The 22,009-nt window shown below is 42.8% G+C and overlaps 1 protein-coding gene across 1 annotated transcript in view; it reads left to right on the forward strand.

Annotated features, from left to right (window-relative positions):
* The first annotated feature begins 5,311 nt into the window (after positions 1-5,311).
* Positions 5,312-22,009, forward strand: part of RIMKLA (ribosomal modification protein rimK like family member A) — a 64,044-nt gene continuing 47,346 nt past the window's right edge. Inside the window, exon 1 of the mRNA XM_020983433.2 lies at positions 5,312-5,764. Coding sequence (XP_020839092.1) covers positions 5,602-5,764 — 163 coding nt within the window. The 5' untranslated portion in view covers positions 5,312-5,601. The remainder of the gene's footprint in view (positions 5,765-22,009) is intronic.

The raw sequence follows: 22,009 nt of genomic DNA on the forward strand, positions 1-22,009 counted from the left end.
AGAATGAGTGAATCTTATTTTCATAGGATTTGGCTTAAGGAGGGAACAATAAACACATTCAATTGCGTATGGAAATCTGTCTTACCCTACAGGAAAACAGGGGAAGAAGGGAACAACAGAGCAGGGGGATGATAGAAAGGGGGGCAGATTGGGAAAGGGAGTAATCAGAAGTAAATAATTCTGAGAACGGACAGGGTCAAAAGAAAGAATAGAATAAATGGGAGAGAACCCAAGTCCAAATGCTTTCTCTGTTATCTGGTCCTTACACAACCTTGGGCAAATCACCTCATGTTTTTGGATTTCTTTCTTTTCCTGCAAAATAAAGGGGTTAGATTGGACCCCTGTGATCCAGCTCTAAATCTATAAGCTTATGATTCTATTTTGCTGCAGGGAAATGAAAGAAAATTCTAATTGGTGCTTTTTTTTAAATGACTTTTTTTCTTTTTCAATTCAACAAACATTTATTAAGCTCCTACTATGTACCAGGCACAAGGGAAAAAATGAAATAGTCTCAGCTCTCAAGGAGTTTCTAATCTACTGATGGGACTTGAACCTAACACTATCTTCAAATGAAATGCAGTCATTTAAAAAAAATAAAGTTTTACCTCAAAATAACATTCTAGTTTCAGAACAATTTGCCAATACTTGCTTCAGATAGGTTAAGTACGCCATAGAAGCCAATGTATCAATACTCCAAATGAGCCAGCAAGGAGGCACTCAAAGGTAGACAACAAATGAAATGTTTGGACAGGAAATCTTTGTCTTTAAATTCTAAAATCTGTTAATCATGTGTACAGGAGATTTTAGCTTTCAGCTTTTAGCTCAGTCCTGTGAATTTTTTCCACTTGCAGGGTGACATCTATTCTTTTCCACTCTGGAAAATTTTCTCCAAGTATTTCTTCAAATAATATTAAGCCATCTCTTAAAGCTGTAAATTGTAAAGCAGATGCCGATCTGTATTAGTAGAGGGAATTGCCTCACTAGGAGTGGCTATGCCACGGTCACAGGTCCAGACCAAAACTGTATTTTTTGGTCCAAATATATCTATGGTTTGGGTTTCTTTTTTCTACTCTTTCCGTAACCATTTGGATGCCTGATTTTGTTAAGAATTAGTTGGTGGAATTTTCATTTGGGGTCTGTTCTTTGATTTCATCTTCATTGTCCATTGATATTTTTTTTTGCTGCATTTATTTTTCTTGTTGTTCCACTGATATTTTAAATTCTAGATTGCCTTGCACTTTTGTGAGCTTATATATATATATATATATGTATATATATATATATGTATATATATATATACATACATACATACATACACACATACATATATGTAGATATATAGATATAATTTTTTTTATGTAGGTATTTTAAGCATCAACTCTGGGGCTGATTCAGTTTACAAGCCTGTACTAGTTTTGTTTCCTTATACTAGAGAATTTCTTCATGGTGTCAGAGTTTTTCTTTTCTTTGCTCAGTATCTGTCAGGTAAGTTGTTTTCATTTTCCACAGAATATCAGAGTTGGAAGAGACAGTAGATTATATTCATGCTAGCAATTACAGCTAGCTAGTGGGGACCAAGGACAGCATACAGAGAATGAGACTTGGAGCTGAACAACACAGTGGTACTTCTGACTGCATGAAAATATGCATACATGCGGAGCCACATAGATGAAAAAGTGATGGTGTTAGAGTCAGGACCTCAGGAAAGTCCTTCTGTTTCTAGGCCCTACTCAGTTTCCTCAGTCAATTGAACTCAATGGTCTACAATGTCTTTCCTAGTTCTGATGTCCCATTTTGTGGATCTGTGACCAACATGTACCAAGAAGAATCTAGGAGGAGAAAGAGAATGCTTTTTTGGTTTTTAACAACATGTAGCTTAAGGTGACTGAAGTTTCTGTGAAGAGGATGACACTGACATATAGTAGGACAAAAATTCTCTATCCCAATGGTAGTTGAAAGGTTGTTCTGTGTAAGATGGATGTTACTTCTTTGGCTTTGCTCTCCAGAGGATAGAACTAGAAGCAGTGGAAACCACAGAGAAGTTCTGTGTGCATATATGTATGCACATCACATATGTAATATATAGATTTATATAATACACAACATAGAGAGCTGTGATGTAATATAATATATGTGTATATGCATACATGTATGTGTGAATGCACATATATGTGTATTTTGTTGCATGTATATATGCATATGTGTGTATGTATGTGTATATATGCTAAGATTCTACTTATATATGTATATATACACATATATCTGTTTTAATAGTTTAAAACTCCATTAAGACTTTGGGGACACTGGGGATTGGCTAATCAATGTAAGGAAAAACTTCCAAACAATTAGAGGTATATAAAAGTAGATTCAGAAGAGGTTAAGTTCCCCAATCTCTGGGCATCTTTAAGAGGAGACTAAATTGTCTCAGTGAAGATGTTGTGTGAAGGAGGTTTTCTATGAGTTGGTCCTAAAGAAACAAAGGTGGGGGACAGGGAGGGAGGGGAAGAGGCCAAATGATAGTCCTAAAGAACAAGAACCGTTTTTCTGCTTTTTCACCTGTTTTCAGACAGTAAGATCCATAGAGGCAGGAAGTGTATTATAAACAGTTAGTGCTTAGTAAATGTTTCTTCAATTGAATTATATTCTCTTTTTCATAAAGGTTGGGCTCAATGACATGGAGATTTGGAGTCAGGGTACTTTACTTCAAATTTCAACTCTGCTATTTACTATAATTCAACCTGCATGACTCTTTAAAAGTGACTTCATCTCTGGACGTGTTTCCTCATTTGTAAAACAAGAAGTTGGACTAGGTGGTCTCTAAGGCCCCTTCCAGCTCTAACCTTTTGACCCCATGCAATCAGGGTGATCCTGAGCAAGTCATTTCCTCTCTCCAGGCCTCAGTTTCCTCCTCTCTAAAATGAAGATGCTTGGACTAGCTAAAGTTCTATGGCCTTCTTTTTCAGCTCTAAATCCTGTGATCCCTACACCTGAGGTTCCTTTCCATTCAGTCTATGAACCATCAGCTGAGACTAAAACTTTTTCCACTTTCGGGGCAGTTAGGTGGCTTAGTGGATAGAACAGTTGCCCTTGAGTCAGGAGGACCTGGGTTCAAATCCAGCCTCAGACACTTGATACTGAGTGACCCTGCCAGAGTCCATTGCCTCTTAAAAAAAAAAAGTAACCTCTTTTGGGTAGGAAAATAGCCCTCCCCCTTTCCTTCAAATTTCTGCCTAGACTCCAGAATATAGAAGGTGGGTCTTCACAGGCTGTGGGTTAAGGGTATCTTAAATAGGATGACTGTTTATGCTCCAAGTCTAGCTCACCTACGTCTCCATGTTATCATGTTATCATGATATACCATGCTATCAGAGCTGGGTTTCCAGAGACTGTATATACATACATATATATATATATATATATGTATACACACACACACACATATATACACACACACACACATATATATATATATATATAAATCCAACACCCTTAGAGACTATATATACATATATACATATACATACAAATCCAACACCCTTATTTTCCAGAGAAGGAAATGGAGTACTCTGATTCAAAACTGGTAGATTTTCCCTTTCCTTTTTAAGTTGTTTTATCAAATAGACGCTTGTGCTATAAATAGATTCATAAATTTAGAACAGGCAGGGCCAGTAGCACTCATCCTGTCCAGTGCCCTCATTCTACAGATGAGGAAACTGAGGCTCAAAGTAAAGCGACTGGCCTGAAATCACACCGATCTCATAAGGGCCAAGATTTGAAGCCCTGGTCTCCTGAATCCAAATCCAAGGCTTTTTCCACTACACCCAAAATGGAGGGAAAAGAATCACTTCAGCCAGTAGTTTCTAGGGTCAGTAATTTAAAGGTCAAAGGGACCTCAGAGATCAACCAGTCCAACCAAGCATTTTGCAGATGAAGAAAACGAGTGTTGGGGAAGTGAAATGTCTTGCTTAAGGTCACACAAGTAGTATAGGATTATATAATTAGAGCTGGTAGGAACCTCTGAGAGGAGATAGTCCAACCCCCTCATCTTATAGATGAGGTAGCTCGGGGCACAGAGGGGTTTAGGGACTTGTTCCAAGGTCAAATCGTTAGCATAGGTCCATAGATTTAAGGGCTGGAAGAGACCTGGGAGACTTTGAAATTTAGAACTGGAAGAGATCTTAGAGGTCATCTAGTCCAGCACCCTCCTCCCACCCCCATTTTACCGATGAGAAACTGGACCCCAGACTTGCCCAAGATTAGAGAAGAAGTAATTGGCAGAGGTACGGCTTAGCATGCAGCTCCCCTGATTTCAAACTGTGTGGTCTTTTCCTGCAGTAGGAAGCCCGTTCCTCAGGACCCTTCTTGCCCGACAGTGGCCACTTTCAGGTCTTTCTTCGCAGGCGCCTATTCTCATCCCATCCTGGCCCTGTCTTCACTCCGCAGCCCACCTCGAAGTCCCACACTAATGGTCCTACAAGCTCAAAGCCCAGGATTTAGGTCCGTAATGCCCAGAAGGGGCTGATTGCGGAGCTGCTGTCCCAGCGTCCGAGGTCATGGTCACTGTCACCACCCCCGCCAACCTGCGGCACTGCGCTTTGGCGGTCTCCCCCTCCCGCTCCTACACCTTCCCCCCATCTGCCTTCCTTCTCCCTCCTCCTTTCTGTCCTTCCCCCTCTTCTTCTTTAGCCCTCCCCCTTCTACTCCCTCTCCTTTTCCTCCTCCCCTCTCCATCTAACTCCCCCCTCTTCTTTACCTCCTCTTCCTTCTCCCCACTGCCTCAAACTCCCCTTTCCTCCCCCTCCTCTTCTGTACCCTTCTGTCTCCTCCTCCTCCTCTCCCCCTCCTTTTCCTTTCCCGAGGGAGCCGGAGGCCCGGCCCTCGGCTCGTTGGCAGTGCGGGTGGGGAGGTGATGCCCGAGCACTAGCTGACTCGCTTCGGGAGGGGCCACGTGCCAGCCCAGGCGGGAGGGATGCCGAGGTGGTCCCCTGCGCCGCGGCCCCAGCTTCGCCCCCGGCCGCCGCATCCCGTGAGACCCGACTAGCGTACAGCCCCGACCAGCACACTGGCCTGTCCCGCTGCCCGCCCCGCGGGCTGGCTGGCTGGCTGGCTGGCGGGCTGGCTGGCAGGCGTCGGCCCGGCGCTGGGCGCGGCTCCGGGTGGGCCGACACTGCAGTTGGGCCGAGGCTCCGTCCCGCGTCCCGCTCGCGCGGGCGCTGATTGGCTAGGAGGCCCTGGGGCCGGGCCGCGGCGGCGGCGCTGATTGGCTGCTGCGCAGACTCGCTGGGTCAGGGCTGCAGAGGCAGCGGCGGCGGCGGCGGCGGCGGCTGTGGTGGGGGGTACTCAGCTCGCGGCTGTTGGCAGATCCCGAGCTCCGAGTCCAGAGCCCCGAGTCCAAGCCGGAGCTGCAGCCGCCGCCACCACCGCCGCCCGGCCCGCGATGTCAGCGGCCTGAGCGAGGCAGGAGAAGTGGAGAGCGGGCGCCGCGGTCCAGCTTCGCCCTGCCGCTGCCCTGCCCTGCCCTGCTCGCCCTCCGCGTCCTCCTGCCCGCTCCCCCGGCCCTGGCCCCGGCCCCCTGTCCCCGGCCCCCTGTCCCCGGCAGCCATGTGCTCCAGCCTCTGGTTCCTGACGGACCGGAGGATCCGCGAGGACTACCCGCAGGTGCAGATCCTGCGCGCCCTCCGGCAGCGCTGCTCCGAGCAGGACGTGCGTTTCAGGGCCGTGCTCATGGACCAGATCGCCGTCACTGTCGTCGGCGGCCACCTCGGTGAGCTCGGGCTGCGGGCGGGGGGCGCGCTGCGCTGTGCCCCCAGCATTACCCGCGCCCCGGGGCACGAACCCCCAGGGAGGAGGGGGCCGGCGCCCCCTGCCCTGTCCCGGGCGCGCTGGCTTGCGCTGGCTATTGTCCCCATAGATGGGCAGGTGCGTGGACCGGGCGGGGGCTCCTGGACCAGCAGGCGGGGTACATTTGTGGACACTCTTACTCATGCTGCCTGTCCCCCCTTTTAACACCTAGTTCCCAACTGTGCGGGTGTTGGAGTCACCTTTGGGGTGTCCCACTGGCGATCTCCCATTTCTTTGGCACATTAAAAAAAACCCTAAGAAAAACCATTTTTAAAGCTTGAAATCTGCTAAGGAATATATATTTGACTGTAAAATAATTTCATATTGAACTTAGGTTGCGGTTTTTGTTTTGTTTTGTTTTGTTTTGCATAGTGCATGAATTATTCCTAAGCCTTCTATGCTGTCAGTGAAAAATCTAGCTTCTTTCCAAGATTTCTGAACATTTTCACTGTTTGGATGCCTCTTCTATGAAGACCTGGAGACCTTGGAGAAGCTGATGACAAAACTTACAGAATTCTCAGGCAGTTTAAAAAGAAAAAGTTCTGTAGAAATGTGCATTAGGAATCAAATGACACACTTAATAGGGAATAGGAACCGACCTAAGCTGCCCATGGGGGAGGGGAGGGGAAAACCCATCAAATCTGATCATAAAGTTGGAGGTGAGTCGTAGTGTTAAGGAATAAAGTAAACCCCTGGTCTAATGTCAGGTCCTAGACCATTGTTTTGCTGGGATTTGTTCAGATTATGTATAGAGTACCTGGAGCTGGCATGTTTGCAGGGGTCACACACCTTGTTAATCCTTCTATAAAGTAGTGATTAAAGGAATCTCCTGCACAGCAGAAATAGGTAAATTAGGAACAGAAGGAATGTCACTTTGGCTCAGCCTGGTGATCCACTCAGCCCAAGGTTTCACTTCTCCCAGGGATACCAAGAGCTCTTTTGTAGGAATTGGTGTGTTGACCTCTATGACACTGACCCCATAAGGTTAGGAATGCCCACACATCTTTATTTTCCCATTAAATACTAGTGTTCTCCAGTTGGAGAACGCCTGACTTACAAATGACTCATACCTCACAATAAGTCATTCCTATTTCCTATTAATTTCTGAAGCCTAACCTAATACTGTCTCTGGGTTTGCCCACCAAACCCTTCCCCTATTATTCTTAACCAGTCTTCCTTACCACTCCCTTCCCCAAAGGGATCAGGCTGAGTCAGGCTCAGTTTCAGGTAGCTTAGGCCTCAAGACTCAGGTAGACTTAGGGCTTCTCCTGTTACTCTATCATCTCCTTGGTTCAGGACTTCAAGGATCTGTGGTTCCCTTGTTTTGTACCTCCAACAGTACAGGTGACATTAGTAGTGAGTCTTTTTGAGTTGATGTGGCTGACAAAATTCATTCCCTGGTGGCCAGCTTTCTAATAAGCCTCTCCACAATTAAGCTGGTCCTTGTATGACAGCTGAAGTTGGTAGCCTGCACTCAAAGCCTTTTCAGCCTAGTAGATCTAGCCAGAGGTTGTGCTTCCCCTTGAATACATCTCTTTTGAGAGCCCAGGTTCAGGTGCATATTAAGATGAGGCTTAGAAGTTACTGCAAAATGGGTTATATAAGCCTTTATAGGCTAGCCTGTTCAGTCATGCCTGACTCTTTGTGACCCCATTTGGGGTTTTCCTGGCAAGGATACTGGAGCGGTTTGCCATTTCCTTCTCCAGCTTATTTTACAGATGAGGGACTAAGACAAATGGGGTTAAGTGACTCATCCAGGGTCACATAGCTAGTAAGCTAGCTAAGGCTAGATTTGAACTCAGGAAGATCCAGGTCCAGCACTCTATCTGCTATACCATCTGGCTGTCAGCTGTTGCAGGAACCTAATATTCATTTATAGCATTGCTTCTATTGTAGAAATGTGTTCTAACTGCCAGATGACCAACTTAACAGAGAATATGTTGGAAAACAGATCATTTGTAAGTTGGACATTGCCTGTAGTCTGCCATCCATAAATTGATCCGAACACTTACCAGATATTTTCAGCTTATACCAGCTGATCGGGACATATATAAAATCATGCGGAGGCATGATGGACAGAATGCTCATCTTGGAGTTAGGACGATTTGAGTTTGAATTCTGCCTCTGACACGTATACTTGTGGGACCAAGGACAAATCATTTGACTTCTCTATACCTCAGTTGCCTTATCATTGAAGGAGGGATAATAATGCCTGTATTACAGACCTCACAAGATTGTTGTGGGATTCAAATGAGATTATGTATGTGAAGTGCTTTGCCAACTTTAAAATACTATATAATTGTCAATTATTAGTGGGGGTGTTATTTTACTAGTGTCTCTTAGGCTTCAGACTCTCACTTATAGCATTTCCAAAGTTGATTGCCTTCTATTCTGCTAAGGATTTTTAAAACCATTTTGACTATCTTCTGTTTTTCCAGTCTGGAGTCTACACTGCATTGAACATCCAGATTTGATGTTTCCCTCCTGTTCTATTTACAATTCTAAAAATCTCATTTTTAGATTCCATAATACTTTTTTTCCAAGCTGGAATCTTAGAAACCTTTTTTTTAGTCTCTGAATGTTGGAAGGAAGTCCTTCTACTCCAGTGAGCATTTGATTTTCTATCCTCTGTTTCATTAACTCTAGTCTGTTTTGGGTTACCGTATTCCACCCCAGCGTTCTCATGGGTCAGCAGTCAGTAAACATTTGTTAAGCACTGACTATGTGCCAGGCACTTTGCTAAGCACTAGAAAGGGAGAAGATGGTCCCTGTTCTCCAGGATCTCACAGTCTAATGGGGGAGACAGCATGAGAACAGTTACGTAGAAACAAGCCTAAATACAGGATAAATTGGAGATAAACAACAAAGGGAAGGTGCTGGAAGTAAGAGGGGTTAGGATAGGCTTCCTGAAGAAGGTGGGATTTTATCTGAGACTTGAAGGAAGCAGGGATGTGGAGATGGGGAGGGAGAGCATTCCAGGCATGGCAGACAGCCAATAAAAATGCCTGGAGTTGGGAACATCCAGGAAGCCAGTGTTGCTGGATAGCAGAGCACACAGAAGAGCTGTCAGGTGTAAGAAGACTGAAAAGTTTTTTGGGGAGCAGGTTATGAAATTCAGAGTATGTTTTTGCCCACTCTAGAGAACTAAATCTAGAAAATGAGACCCCAAAATGGCAAGAACATCACTTAAAAAACCCCTCACTAAATAAATCCTCTCCTTGTTTGGAAAAGCAAAGGTTAACTATCTTTTTGACTAGAAGAAAATCTCATCATTTTTTTGTATTGTTCGTGGTGGGTAAATGGGCCATTGCATCAGTATTCAGAGGTTATTTTCAGTGGGGCTGATTCTGGTGGATAGAATTCTATACCTCAAGTACAGTTTATAAAGCAGACATTTTCTCACTACCCAGGGGAGGATGGGAGTTTATAGTTAGAGGTTGATTGATTAAAGCAAGATATGAGCCCTTGTTTGCAGTTTGTTCCAAAGCTAAGTCAAACTGTTCAGCCAAAGTGCTCTTCTGAAAGGATTCCAAACTCTTGTTCAGTTTTTTTTTTCAGTCACGTCTGACTGTTTGTGACCCCATTTTGGATTTTCTAGGCAAAGAATACTGGGGTATTTTACCATTTCCTTCCCAAGCTCATTTTACAGATGAAGAAACTGAGGCAGACAGAGTTAAGTGCTTTGCCCAGGGTCACACAGCTAGTGTCTGAGGCCAGATTTGAACTTAGAAAAATGAGTCTTCCTGTTTACAGGGCCTGCATTCTATCCACTGCACCACCTAGCAGCCCTATTCTAAACCCTACTGGCTCTAAATTTGGATAAGCCATTTCTCTCTGGGCCTTAGTATCCTCATCTGTAAAATGAGAGGATTGTATTTGTCCATCATCAGGGTTCTACCATTAGCAATATTCCACTCTTCTATGACTCTCAATTTCAAGTTATAATGATATCCAAGACAGGCAGTGTGGTATAATGGATGGAGAGCTGGTCTTAGAGGCAGAAGGTTCTGGGTTCAAGTCCCATCTGTGATTTGAACTGGTTGCCTGACCATAGGTAAACACCTCTCAGTGCCCCAGGCAATTATTTAATACCCTAAGTTGGATTGGTTACAGCAGATTCTTTACTGGAGGTTCTTTGTACTGGCAAACTCACAAGTCAGGACTGTACCCCTCTCCTCTCTATTCCCCACACACACACACACACAAAAGATGTGAATGAGAAGCAATACGGTATCATAGAAAGAACACCAGTCCTGAAATCAGAAGCCCCAGGTTTGATGAGTCTTCCACATATTAACTTTGTAAACTAAAGCAAGTCATTTCAACCACTTAGAGCCTTTGTTTCTTCATCAATAAAATGGAAATAATAATACCTTTACTTCCTTCCTCACAGTGTTGTTAGAAGGAAAGGAGTTTGTAAGCCAAAAAACTATCAATATGATCAGTATATATGCTGCTTAACATTTATTATCTCTGTGTATGTGCAACATGACGTATGCAGCCTAGGTTAAACCTTGCTTGGTTTGGGGGGTTGGGGATGGGAGGGGAGGTTAGTGTAAAACTAAGACCAGTGGGTAAAAATCACAGGGAGAAAGATTTTGCTGAAGCATCAGGAGGAACTTCCTAATCATTAGGACTGTGGAATAGAAAATGAGAAGAATTATAAGGCAGTTAATTCTCCATCATAGCACAGATCCCTGGGACATACTGGAGACTCCTTTTCAAGTTGATACTCAGCCTTGCCTAGCATATCCCTCCAGCCTTTTCTAGGCTAAACATCCCCAGATCTTGTTTGAGAAATTACATTTAATGTGAGGAATGCTAAATAAAGCTCAAAATAAGCTGAGGTCAGTAATAAAAATCTACAAAAAAAGTTTTGCTTTTTTTAAAAAAAACATTTTGGGGGAAAGAAGAGAGGAAAATTCAGAAAAACTTGGGAAGACTTACATGAACCAATGCAAAGTGAAGTAAGCAGCACCAGGAGGGCATGGTACATAGTAACTAGCAATACCATAGGATGATCAATTATGAATAACTTAGCTGTCCTCAGCAGTACAAAGATCCAAGACAGTTCCAAAGGACTTAAGATAAAAAATGCTGTCCTCCTCCAGAGAAAGAACTGATAGAGTCTGAATGCAGATTGAAGCATACTTTCTTACTTTCTTTATTATTCTTGGTTTTTGTCTTTTTGGGGGGGAGTCTGCATTTTCTTTTGCAACATGGTGAACGTGGAAATGTTTTATATGATTGCACATGTATTAATCTATATCGAATTATTTGCCTTTTCAAGGAGGGGGGAGGAGGAAGGGGGAAAGAATATGGAATTCAAAATTTTTTTAAGGATGAATGTTAAGAATGTTTGTTTACATGTAAATTGTGATTGAGAAAAATAAAATAAAAATTAAATGACAAAAAAGACTCGCAAAGAAGGTATAGAACCACTGTTCGGGTAGGTTAAGGCAGAAGAAAGGAGGTGAAACCACTCAGTACTTATTTTGCCTCTACTTTCTTTGCCAAGGAGAAGGTGACCATAATAATGGGCTAATGATGACTTTTGTTGATGTCTGTGGCAGAGGACAAGGGATTTGATTGATAGACCCGAACTACTTGTGTCTTTCTCTGCCAAGGAAAACAATCTTTAGATTAGAAAGAAGGAACAAGACTTCCTTGTAAGGAGTTGATCTCCAAGTAAATAAGGGGGCAGAGCTCCTAGCTACCCTAGGTGAGTTCCAGTCACCAAGCTTGAATGGACATCCTCTACTATACTTCTGTACTGTACTGTACAGATTTGTTTGCTGAACCACTCTGATCTTTGAAAGATGGCAGAGCATGGCTGTGGTGCCACAGACTTACAGAAGGACACATACCCCAGCTGACAAAGGAGGAAGAGAAAATGATCTGTAAATTTCAGGGACAGTTTTATTGAACTATTGGTATTTTGTAGTATGTTAAAATGTATTGTCACAAGGATTCATGAACATCTAGAAATGGAGGTGGTGATTCCTAAGACCTAGTACGATTTCATCAAAGACAGGTCATGGCAGACCTCGTTTCCTTTTTTTTTGGTGAGGCAATTGGGGTTAAGTGACTTGCCCAGAGTCACATAGCTAGTGAGTGTTTCGTGTCTGAGGCTGGATTAGAACTCAGGTCCTTCTAACTCCAGGGTGGGTGCTCCATCCACTGTGCCACCTAGCTGCCTCCCTCATTTCCTTTTCAGAGAAGGTTACTGAGCTGGTAGATCAGGGGAACGATGCAAATATGATTTACTCTGATTTTAACAAACCATTTGCCATAGCCTCTTGTGTTTGAAGAGCAGATTGAGAGATGGAGGCTAGATAATGGTACAATTAGGTGGATTCAGAATGGATTGGATGACCAAACCCAAAGAAGACACACTAACTGATCATTGCAGTGTCACCTCAGGTGGAGGGCTTAGTGGAGTGCCCCTGGGATCTGGGCTTCTGAACATTTTTGTCTGTGGCTTGGAAAAAGACTGATGGTATATTGCTTAGATTTGCCCATGACCCAGAGCTGGGAGTGATAACTAATGCAATGGATGACAAAGTCAGAATTCAAAAAGATCATTATAAGTTGGAATAGTAGGCCAAATTTAAGATTAAATTTAATTGGGATAAACTGATGAATTCTTACAGTTGGGTTAAAAAAATGAATTGTGCAAATATCACATGGAGAAGGGGTCCAGTTTTATATAGCATAGGTTAGGAAACCATGAGGAAAACCTGGGGAACAGCTGACTTTTGTTGAGGGCAGATTATTGTGAACTTCCTTTTTCTGCCACAGAATATATTTAGGAGGGACATGACTGCTATGCGGTGGGACAAAATTGGTACATTGGAAGAAACTTGGAGTAAAAGAGATTAGATTTCTTCTGCCTGGTCTCAGAGAGCAGAGCTAAGAGCAATGAGTAGAATAAAAATTAGTATACTTTTAATTATAAGGTAAATGTTAAGGGGCTAATGTAAAGAGAAAAACTTTCTACAAGAGCAGCAGCATGGTTCAGGGAAAAGATTGCTGGATTTGGAGTTAGGATCTGGGTTTGAATTCCTCCTTGGCCACTTATTTGCCTATGTGACCTTGGGAAATGCCATTCAGAGTTTCTTCATCTGTAAAATGAAGGGGCTGGACCAGATGACCCCTGATGTCGTTTCCAGACTGAAATCTATGATCTTGGCCTTCTAACCTTCCCATCCAAAGTTGGAGCCACCTGCCCCTGGAGGCAGTGAGTTTCCCCTCACTAGAGGTTCTTGAGCAAAAGCTGGGTGTCCATTTGTGTGCTACGTTGTGGGAAAATTCTTGTGAAGGTGCAGATTGGAGTAGATGCCCCTCCAAAGTCTTGTCTAGCTCTGAAATTCCGTGAAGAAGCGCTACAAGAAGCTAGCCATTTTATTCCCAGTTGGAATTGTTTTTTTCATTGCTTCAACAGAATTTAATTCTTGTGACTCTCCCATCCCCCTTTAGCTTTTCCCTTTGGAGGGAGCAGTTTCACTGAAGGGATTGGGAAGGAGTCCAGATTGTAATATGTTGGTGCCTGAGTGGGTGATAAGAAATTGGAGGTAAGGACTCTTTTAAAACAGTTCTTAACCTTTTTGAGTCATGGACTGCTTTGGCCATCTGGTGAAACCTTCTCAGAACAATGTTTTTAAAGGAAGGAAAAACTAAATTTCAGTTAGAGCCTAGTGAAAATAAAGATATAGATAGATAGATAGATATAGATATAGATACAGGTATAGTTTCCTTTCCAAATTCACAGACCCCTTAAAATCTATCCATGGATACCAATTTAAGAACCTCTGTTCCAGAGATTCCCTCCCAGAGCAAACAAGAGGGAAATTATGTGGTTAATGCAATTTTAAGGCTAGCTTATATATCATGTAAAGTTAGGGGTCCCCAGTAAACAGATTGGACTTTCCCATTAAATCTGGAACCTAGGACCTCCAAGGTTGTGGATGCTTCCATGCCCTAATTTTCTGTTGTTGTTTTTTTGTCTGTTTGTTTTTTGGTTTTTTGAAAGATATAGTCTGTTTTGACACGACGGACTCTTCAGGACAAACACTGGTACATTCCCTGAAAACAGTTAAAGAGAACTGCCTAATAGCCTGATCAAACTGCTAGTCCCTAACGCTTTCCATTTTTGCTCTTTACCTATTGTTAACTGGAGGGAAGGATGTGTGCTTTAGTTTGGAGAGCTTCCTACTGACTTTGTCCATTGTCTTTGACCTGAGGTTCCTTTGGCCTTTATTTACATTGTGGAAGTAATTATGCCCGTTCTTTTGGCTGTACTCCGCCGCTCTGCCATGGGGCCCTTCTGAGAGCTGCCCAGATTTCCTGAGTGGAGGAGACTGCATTCCCCTTCAGTGTCACCCCGAGGGGATTTACTGCCAGGCCCCTCCCTCTTCAGTCCTCTCAAGGCTTGGTGAAAATTAAAAGGAGCTGTTCACAAAAAAGTGAGAGATCTTCTGGTGAAAATTAGCCCACAACTCCATACAGTTCCCAGGGTCTAGATGCTCACTCTACCTCCAAGCAAACATTAGAGGGAGTGGTGGGAATGAAAGGTAGGCTTGATCCAGACTCCCACCAGCTAATATCCATTGAATCCTCTCTTCCCCAGGGTAACAGATGTCTCCCAAAAGGAGCAATGCATTTCTTGTAATTTTTCAATAAAGGCCTATGCCTTGTCTCAGATTGGCTTTGATGACATAATCCCCGTATAAGTACCTGCAAGTGGTCATCCAATATCTAGTGAGGGGGTAAACAGAGCCTCTGGAAGCAGCCTGTTCTGCTTCTGAATGGCTCTAGTTTCTCAGACTTTCTCTCTTCAAAGCTCTTTGCTTCTTTCATCTTTTATTCTTAGGTCTGCCCCCTGGAGTCAAGCAGAACAAGTTCTTCTTATACTTGAAGGTCACCAGCTCATCTCTCTACTCGATACTCCCACTCCTGTTGTGACTTGTCTCCTCTAGGAAAAGTATCCTTAGTTTCTTCAACTGATCCTCACGTAGTATGACCTCAAGGCCCCTCTCCTCTTCTCCTAAACTGTGGCCTCCGGAATTGAGACGATACTTGAGATGTGGTCTGACCAGAGAAGAGGACAGTGGGATTCTCGCTTCCCTAGTCCTTGATGCTATTTCTCTCGTAATGCAAGCTCCTATTTTATTACCTTTGTTTTGGCTACCATGTCACACACGCTACTGACTCAGTCTACTAAGATTGCCAGAACTTTTTCAGACAAACTGCCATCCATCCAGTTCATGTGCAAGTCAAGACATCGCCTGTGACGTCATTGGTCCTCTTCAAAAATGAAGGACGAACAACATTTATCTCTATAAAATTTCATCTTAGAGCCTTTTGGATCATGACTGTGTTATTCTGTGTGACTGACTCCATCTTTCCCTACCTTGTGCCAAGTGCACATTTGATAAGTAGCCAATTTGTGCCTTTATTCAAGTCATTGTCATGAATGTAAAGCCAACTACCGACAGGTGTCAAGGGCAAACCACTTGAAATCACCTTACAAGTTAACCATGATAATTAGTAGCTGTTCTTTAGACTGGATGTTCACCTAGTATCCAATCCACCTAATTGTACTATTAGCCCACATTTCTGTCTTTGCCATAAGCAGGAGAGACTGTTAAAATGTAGAGAAACTGTCAATAGCATTCGCCTGGTCTGTCAGTCTAATAACCCTATCCAAAAAAACAAAAACAAAAAACAAAACATGGTTAGTCTGGTGTTATCAGTTTGCAGTGAAGCCCCTCTCGAACTTTGTGATTATTGCCTTCTTCTCTCCACCTTCACTAACTATCCCTTTAAAAATACATTCTAGACTTTTGCCAGCAATCAAAATCAAGTCCACTTCCCTAAAGTTTTCAGATTCTGTTCTTTTACCTCTTTTTGTAAATGGAGGCATTTGCTTAAGTCTGCCATACCTCTCCGGTGGTCCATAATCTTTCATGGATTCCTGACAGTGGCTCAATGAGAGATTATAGTCCATCTGGGCCTAATAACTTTAATTTACCAGAGACAGCTAGGTGCTCTTACTTCTCCCTCCTTATCTTGGATAGCAGTGCCCTAATAGGTATTTTTGTTCTGTTCTTTCCAGTCCAAGGACTGTCCTCACTGGCAGAAAAATACAGAAACTGATCAGGTCCATTATCTGTTTCTTTTATTGTGGCTTCTGTGGCAGAGCACAAATCTCATCAGTCTGTTATTGTGACTACTTAATCTTAGATCAATTGCTTGATGTAAAATCCTACCAGATTATTTTTTCATCCTGCCTCTTAACAATTTAATACTCAGAGTAACTAATGTCAGTATACTTTCTTGAGCCTTCCTTCTGAAGAAATGGAACACTGGGGAATTCTTGAATTTTATATGTATAGATGTGTGTGTGTGTGTGTGTGTGTGTAGTTATTATATCATTCTTCTGTCCAAGCTTTAGACATTTTAATTTGCCATTTGGACACAGAATCCCAGTGCCTTGTGGCTATTCTCTCATTTGGTACTCCACACTTATTGAGGCTGAATAATCCATTAACAAGCATCTGTTAAGTGCATATAACTTTTCAGGTAGTGTGATAGGCACTAAGGATGCAAACATAAAGGAGAGCTTATATTTTACTTCAGGGAGCTTATAGTTTACTGCAAGAGTATGATCCATAGCAGGAAGTGGTAGCCAGGTAATGTGTAGTCCTACCGATTGTGAATAGAGCCAGAAGGCTAGATTGGCTCAACCTTTCCAGTAGCAATGGTAATAATGATGTGAATATGTTCCTGAGCAAGAAACAAAAAATTGGGATGTATATGTAGGATGAGGGCAGGTGACAAAATGTCTATGCTAGTTGTTGCCTGGTGTCTTATTGGATGGCTAGATGGAATAAAGCATGGTCTGAGGGTCTGGGGCTGGCTAACTACGGGGGCTAAGGTTAGTATTGATTCATTCCCCAATCCAGGCAGTTCTGTCCTAAGACGAGAACCTGCTATGTTCTAGAGATACAGATATAAACTCTCAGGGAGCTTCTATTCCCTAAAAGTAAATGACACTTAATGGAATAATACCTCTATAGGCCTAATTGAATTAAATAATGAAAATAAATCCAACAATCATTAAATACCTACTGTGTGTATATACTATGCTAAGTGCTGAAGTAGGTATAAAGATAAATAAAAGAAGGATGATCAGGGTGGTGAAGGGCTTTGAGATCATGTGATAGGAAGATGGACTGAGGGAAATGGAGGGGGTTGGGAGCGGTGATTAACCCAGAAAAAAAAAAAGGTACCACAAGGGAACAAGGATCCAGTATTTGTAAGGTTGCCACCATGTGGAAGGAGGTGTTAGATTTGTTCCCTTTGGTCCCAGAGGTCAGAACTTGGAGCAACGGGTGGAAATTGCAGAGAGAAGGGATTTAGCTTGACAAAGAAAAACTTCCTGACAATTACCACCGTCTTAAGGGGAATGGGCTGCCTTGGGAGGTCATGGCTTCTTTCTTACCAGAGGTCTTCAAGCAAAACTAGATCACCGCTTTGGGTTATGCTGTGGAAGGGATTGTTGTTCCTCTATGGCTTGGTCTCAGCAACCTCTGAGGCTTCTTCTAATGCTACCATTCTGTGGTACTGTGATAGTCTCAGCTCACCAAGGGAGTTGACATACGATGAAATCATAATAATACCAAGTAAAATACAGTAAGGCAGCTAGTGGCACAGTGCATAGAGCACTGGGCCTGGAGTCAGAAAGACTCAGCTTCATGAGTTCAAATCCAGCCTCAGACACTTAGTAGCTGTGTGACCCTGGGCAAGTCACTTAACACTGGTTGCCTCAGTTTTTTTAATCTATAAAATGAGCTGGAGCAGGAAATGGCAAACCACTCTAGAATCTCTGCCAAGAAAACCCCAAATGGGATCACAAAGTGTCTGACATGACTGAACAACAAAAAAGTATGCTAAGTGCGTGGAAAGTAAAAACTGGCATGAGAGTTCAGAGGAAAAAGAAGTCATTTCTGGCTAGAGCAGCAAGAAAGGAAGTTTTATGGAGAAAGGGTGTTTGAGTTAGGCTGTGAAGAATTTTGACAGGCAAAGATGAAATTAGAGAGAGCATTCAGGTTGTCAGGAACAAGTGAGCAAGCACCTAGAAGGAAAGAAAGCCATGGACAGACAGTAAGTCTTCCATTTTCATGGGAGTTTGGAGTCAGTGAAGGGAAGGATCATAGGCTCACAGATTTAGAGCTGGGAGGGACCTCAGAAATCATCAAATCCAACTTCCCATTTTACAGATGAGGAAACTGATACCCCAAGAAGTTAAGTGACTTAAGGTGTGATGTAAGGCTGGAAAGATAGGTTGGAGCCATATTGTGCCCAAATAGAGTTCTCAGAAATTTGTACTTGGTTCTGTAGGCAGTGAGGAGTCATTGAAGTCTTTCAAACAGGCAAGTGACTTGATTAGAGATTTGAGTTTCAAAGATTGCTCTGACAGCAGGATGTAGAAGGAACATTCTTAAGAAGGACCAGTTAAATCATTAGAATAACCAGATGAGAGATAATTAAGGTCTAGAATAAGATGGAATTAGAGATCAAACCTCTCTAGGTTGCATAATAAATGCTTTATTCTTTTTTTTAAATAAGGGTATGGGTACTACGTTAGGGGAGGAATCTAGATCTGTATGCTTTTCTTTAGTGTGGCAAACTCCCCGTGAGGAAACATCTCCCCTTCCACCTCCTTGCCAACCCTCCCCACGTGCAGTTGGACAACTTCTTTTCATCTGTAGTTTCAGTTGGTTGGAGCGCAGGGTGGTTAAGCGATTTGAACATAATCATACAGCTGAAATGTATCAAAGGTAGGACTGAAACCTATGTCTTCCTGACTCTAACACCAGCCAGCCTTTTATCCACTGGTGGACAAAGTAGAATGTCTTTGATGACATATCTTCCTTATAATACAGTGAGACACGAGCTGTTAAGTGCGTTATACCACTGACATTGTTATTGATTTCCTTTTTATCAAAATGTAGAGTATCTCTCCCAACCACTGTTATATGATCCCTCTGTAGTATGATGATACTGGAGATTGCAGTCTATAAAAATTTAATTCTGTAATATCCCTTACTGTTTTTCTGGGGGTTTTTTGCTGCTTCATTTGGACAAATTCATTGTGTCGGGGTAAGGAGGGGGGAAGTATACTAACAGATTTGAAGAGAAAGAATTTAGAGCACTTGGCTTGGAATCAGGAAGACTCATCTTCATGAGTCCAAATCTAGCCTCAGACACTTACTGGCTGTGTGACCTGGCCAAGTCATTTAACCCTGTTTGCCTTAGTTTCCTGATCTGTGAAATTATCTGGAGAAGAAAATGGCAAACCACTCCAGTATCTCTGCCAAGAAAACCCCAAAATGGGATCATGAAGAGTTAGACATCATTAGAACAATCAAACAACAGACATTTAAAAAGAAAGTTACATATAGAGTTGTAATTTGTAAATTACAAAAAAGCTAGGGAAGTATAGCTTGCATGTTGGCTGATAGATTTCAGATTCAAAAAGTTGGGTTTTTTTTTTTTTTGCTTTTTGGGGAGACAATTGGGGTTAAATGACTTGCCCAAGGTCACATAGCTAGTAAGTGTCAAGTGTCTGAGGTTGGATTTGAACTCAGGCCCTCCTGACTCCAAAGCTCTATCCACTGTACCACCTAGCTACCCCTCAAAAGAGATTTTATTGGCAGTCTTGAACCATGGGCTTAATCTAATTGAATGACCATTTAATAGGAATAAAAAATAAAGTCCTTTATTTGGTTTTTAAAACATTAGCAGGAGAAGTCCAGGATTAAGAAGGCATTTGCCACATAACCATTTGTATATAAAAGACATATGGATCATAGCAGACTGGAAGTTCAGTATGAATTGACAGTGTTGATGCAGCAGCTTATGAGAAAAAGCTTATGAGGTCTTAGTCCAATTAATGGAACCATACAGAATGAATCAGGAATGAGGCAGCTGGTAGCCTTGTTGGTCTTCTGCCTTGGTTAGATCACATCTAGGGTATTGCTCAGGGTGCCACGTTTTAGGAAAAGTCATTGGCAAGCTGGAATGTGTCCTGAGGAGAAACTTCTAACCCACAGCGTCTGAGGATAGCTTGAGAGATTTGTCCTGGAAAAGAGGAGACTGAAAGGGCTTGTGATAGTTATCTTCAGGTGTTGGAAGGGCTGACATATGGAAGAACAAGTAGAGTTCTGCTTGGCTCAGACAGTCCAACTAGGAGCAATGAGTGAAAATTGCAGAGAAATCGATTTTGACTCTGTAAAAGGAAGAATTCCCCAATGGACAGAGCTATCCAAAAGGGAAATGAGCTGCCTCTGGAGGTAGGGAATTCCCCATCACAAGACACCTTCTCGGGGAGGTCGGATAGCCACCTGTCAGGTAGGGGCTGGACCCGATGGCCTCTGTGTTCCCTTCCACCTCTGACATAATGTGAATCTTTCTATAAACATCTAAGTCTTTTAGAAAGTTTGAATTTTTCAAACAATAGTGACCCCTGTGTATGCTTCTTTTTTGTTAATTCTACAAGTTTGTGCGATCCCTCCACCTCCAACCCAGATCATTTTTGATTGAATAGTAAACCTTCTAACACTTGTGTTGGTTTTAAGTAAATTCAAGGAGATTTATATTGCATTCAGCTCTTCCCTTTGATTCTCTGCTGCTTCATCTTGGGTGGGGTACATCTTTCTGCTTAAATACTTATTTCAGGCAACTTCTTTGTTTCCTTGTGTTGTTTGTCTACAACCACCCTATTTCTATTTGTTGTTACTGGCAAGCAGTCCACCCTTGCAGCCCATAAGAGTTACCTCCCTTGGGGAGGCTCAGGTTGGTGTTTCTGCTTAGGTTGGTGTTTTCCATCAGTCTGAGCGGTAATGCTTGGAGTGAAATGTACAGGGAGGTGTCGAAGAGGGGGCAGGATGAGAAAGCTTGCCAGTTCTTCCTTTGTCAAGTTATCTGTTACCAGAAGTAGTCTGCAGACATTCAAATGTAAGCGCAGGAATCCGACTTTGATAAAGTCAACTATAAATGGATTTCTCCCACCATCTGCCATTTTGGATGATCTCTTTCTTTTCTCTCTCCATTGGAGTGGATAATTGAAAGTTCCCAGTTCTTAGAATCATAAGAGGGCTGCCCACTGGGTGATCTTTCTAAGTGAGGGGCAAGTGAGCTCAGCTACAGTGGATCAGATAGGCGGCTCTCAGGTCATCTCAGCTCAGATCTCCTCTTTGATATGCTCAATGTGCTGACCGTGGTGCAGCACAGGTCCCAACAGTGGGCCCCATGCAGACGCCTGAGGAAAAATGGACGTATCATGTGAGCTCCTGTCTCTCTTCCCTAGAGGTTCAGTAACTGGGACCACACAAAACTAAAGCAGAGAGAAACAGGAAGAAATACCAGGCCAAATAAACCCCAGCTTGGCGCCAGTAAGCTTCCCAGACCTGTAACCTGAATGCCCACTGGCACGCTACCATGGGAACCTCACCAAAGACTGGCTGCTTTGACAGGTGTACTCCATCACTGGATGCAGCATGAAGTAGGTTAAATACCTCCTCTTCCCTAAACTAGGTGAAGGTGAACTCTCCAAGTTCACTTCCAGCCCATAGCTCCAACTGGGTTCCTTCATCTTCACTCTACTGTTAACAATTTTTAGCAATACATTTCCCTCTTTTTTCTTTTAAAAATGATTGTATGCTTGTTTCTAGATTAGTTCCATTCCATCTTACAATAAAATAGCATTTCTTTGCTATTAGTGCACATGATGAAGTTTATTTTGTGACTTGGTTTAATATGGATATACTTTTTCTAAACTGATTCTGTGGGAGAAGCCACCTGTTTTTGGAGATCTTTTACTCACTAATATATTTTAAGTTAGAGTTCCAGAAAGAAGCAGGGTGATGCTGGTAGCTAGGTGGCTCAGTGAGTAGACCATTGGACCTGGAGTGAGGAAGACCTGTGTTCGAATCCAGCCTCAAACACTTACTAACTATGTGACTCTGAGCAAGACATTCGATCTCTGCCTGTCTCAGTTTCCTCATCTACAAAATGAGGGTGATAACGGGTGGGCGTTCCCAGGGTTTTTCTGAGAATAAAATTAGATAATATTTGCAAAGCACTTTGTAAAATACAATTT

This window comes from Phascolarctos cinereus, unplaced genomic scaffold (genome assembly GCF_003287225.1).
Source record: "Phascolarctos cinereus isolate Bilbo 61053 unplaced genomic scaffold, phaCin_HiC Scaffold_726;HRSCAF=1367, whole genome shotgun sequence".
Classification (NCBI taxonomy): Eukaryota; Metazoa; Chordata; class Mammalia; order Diprotodontia; family Phascolarctidae; genus Phascolarctos; species Phascolarctos cinereus.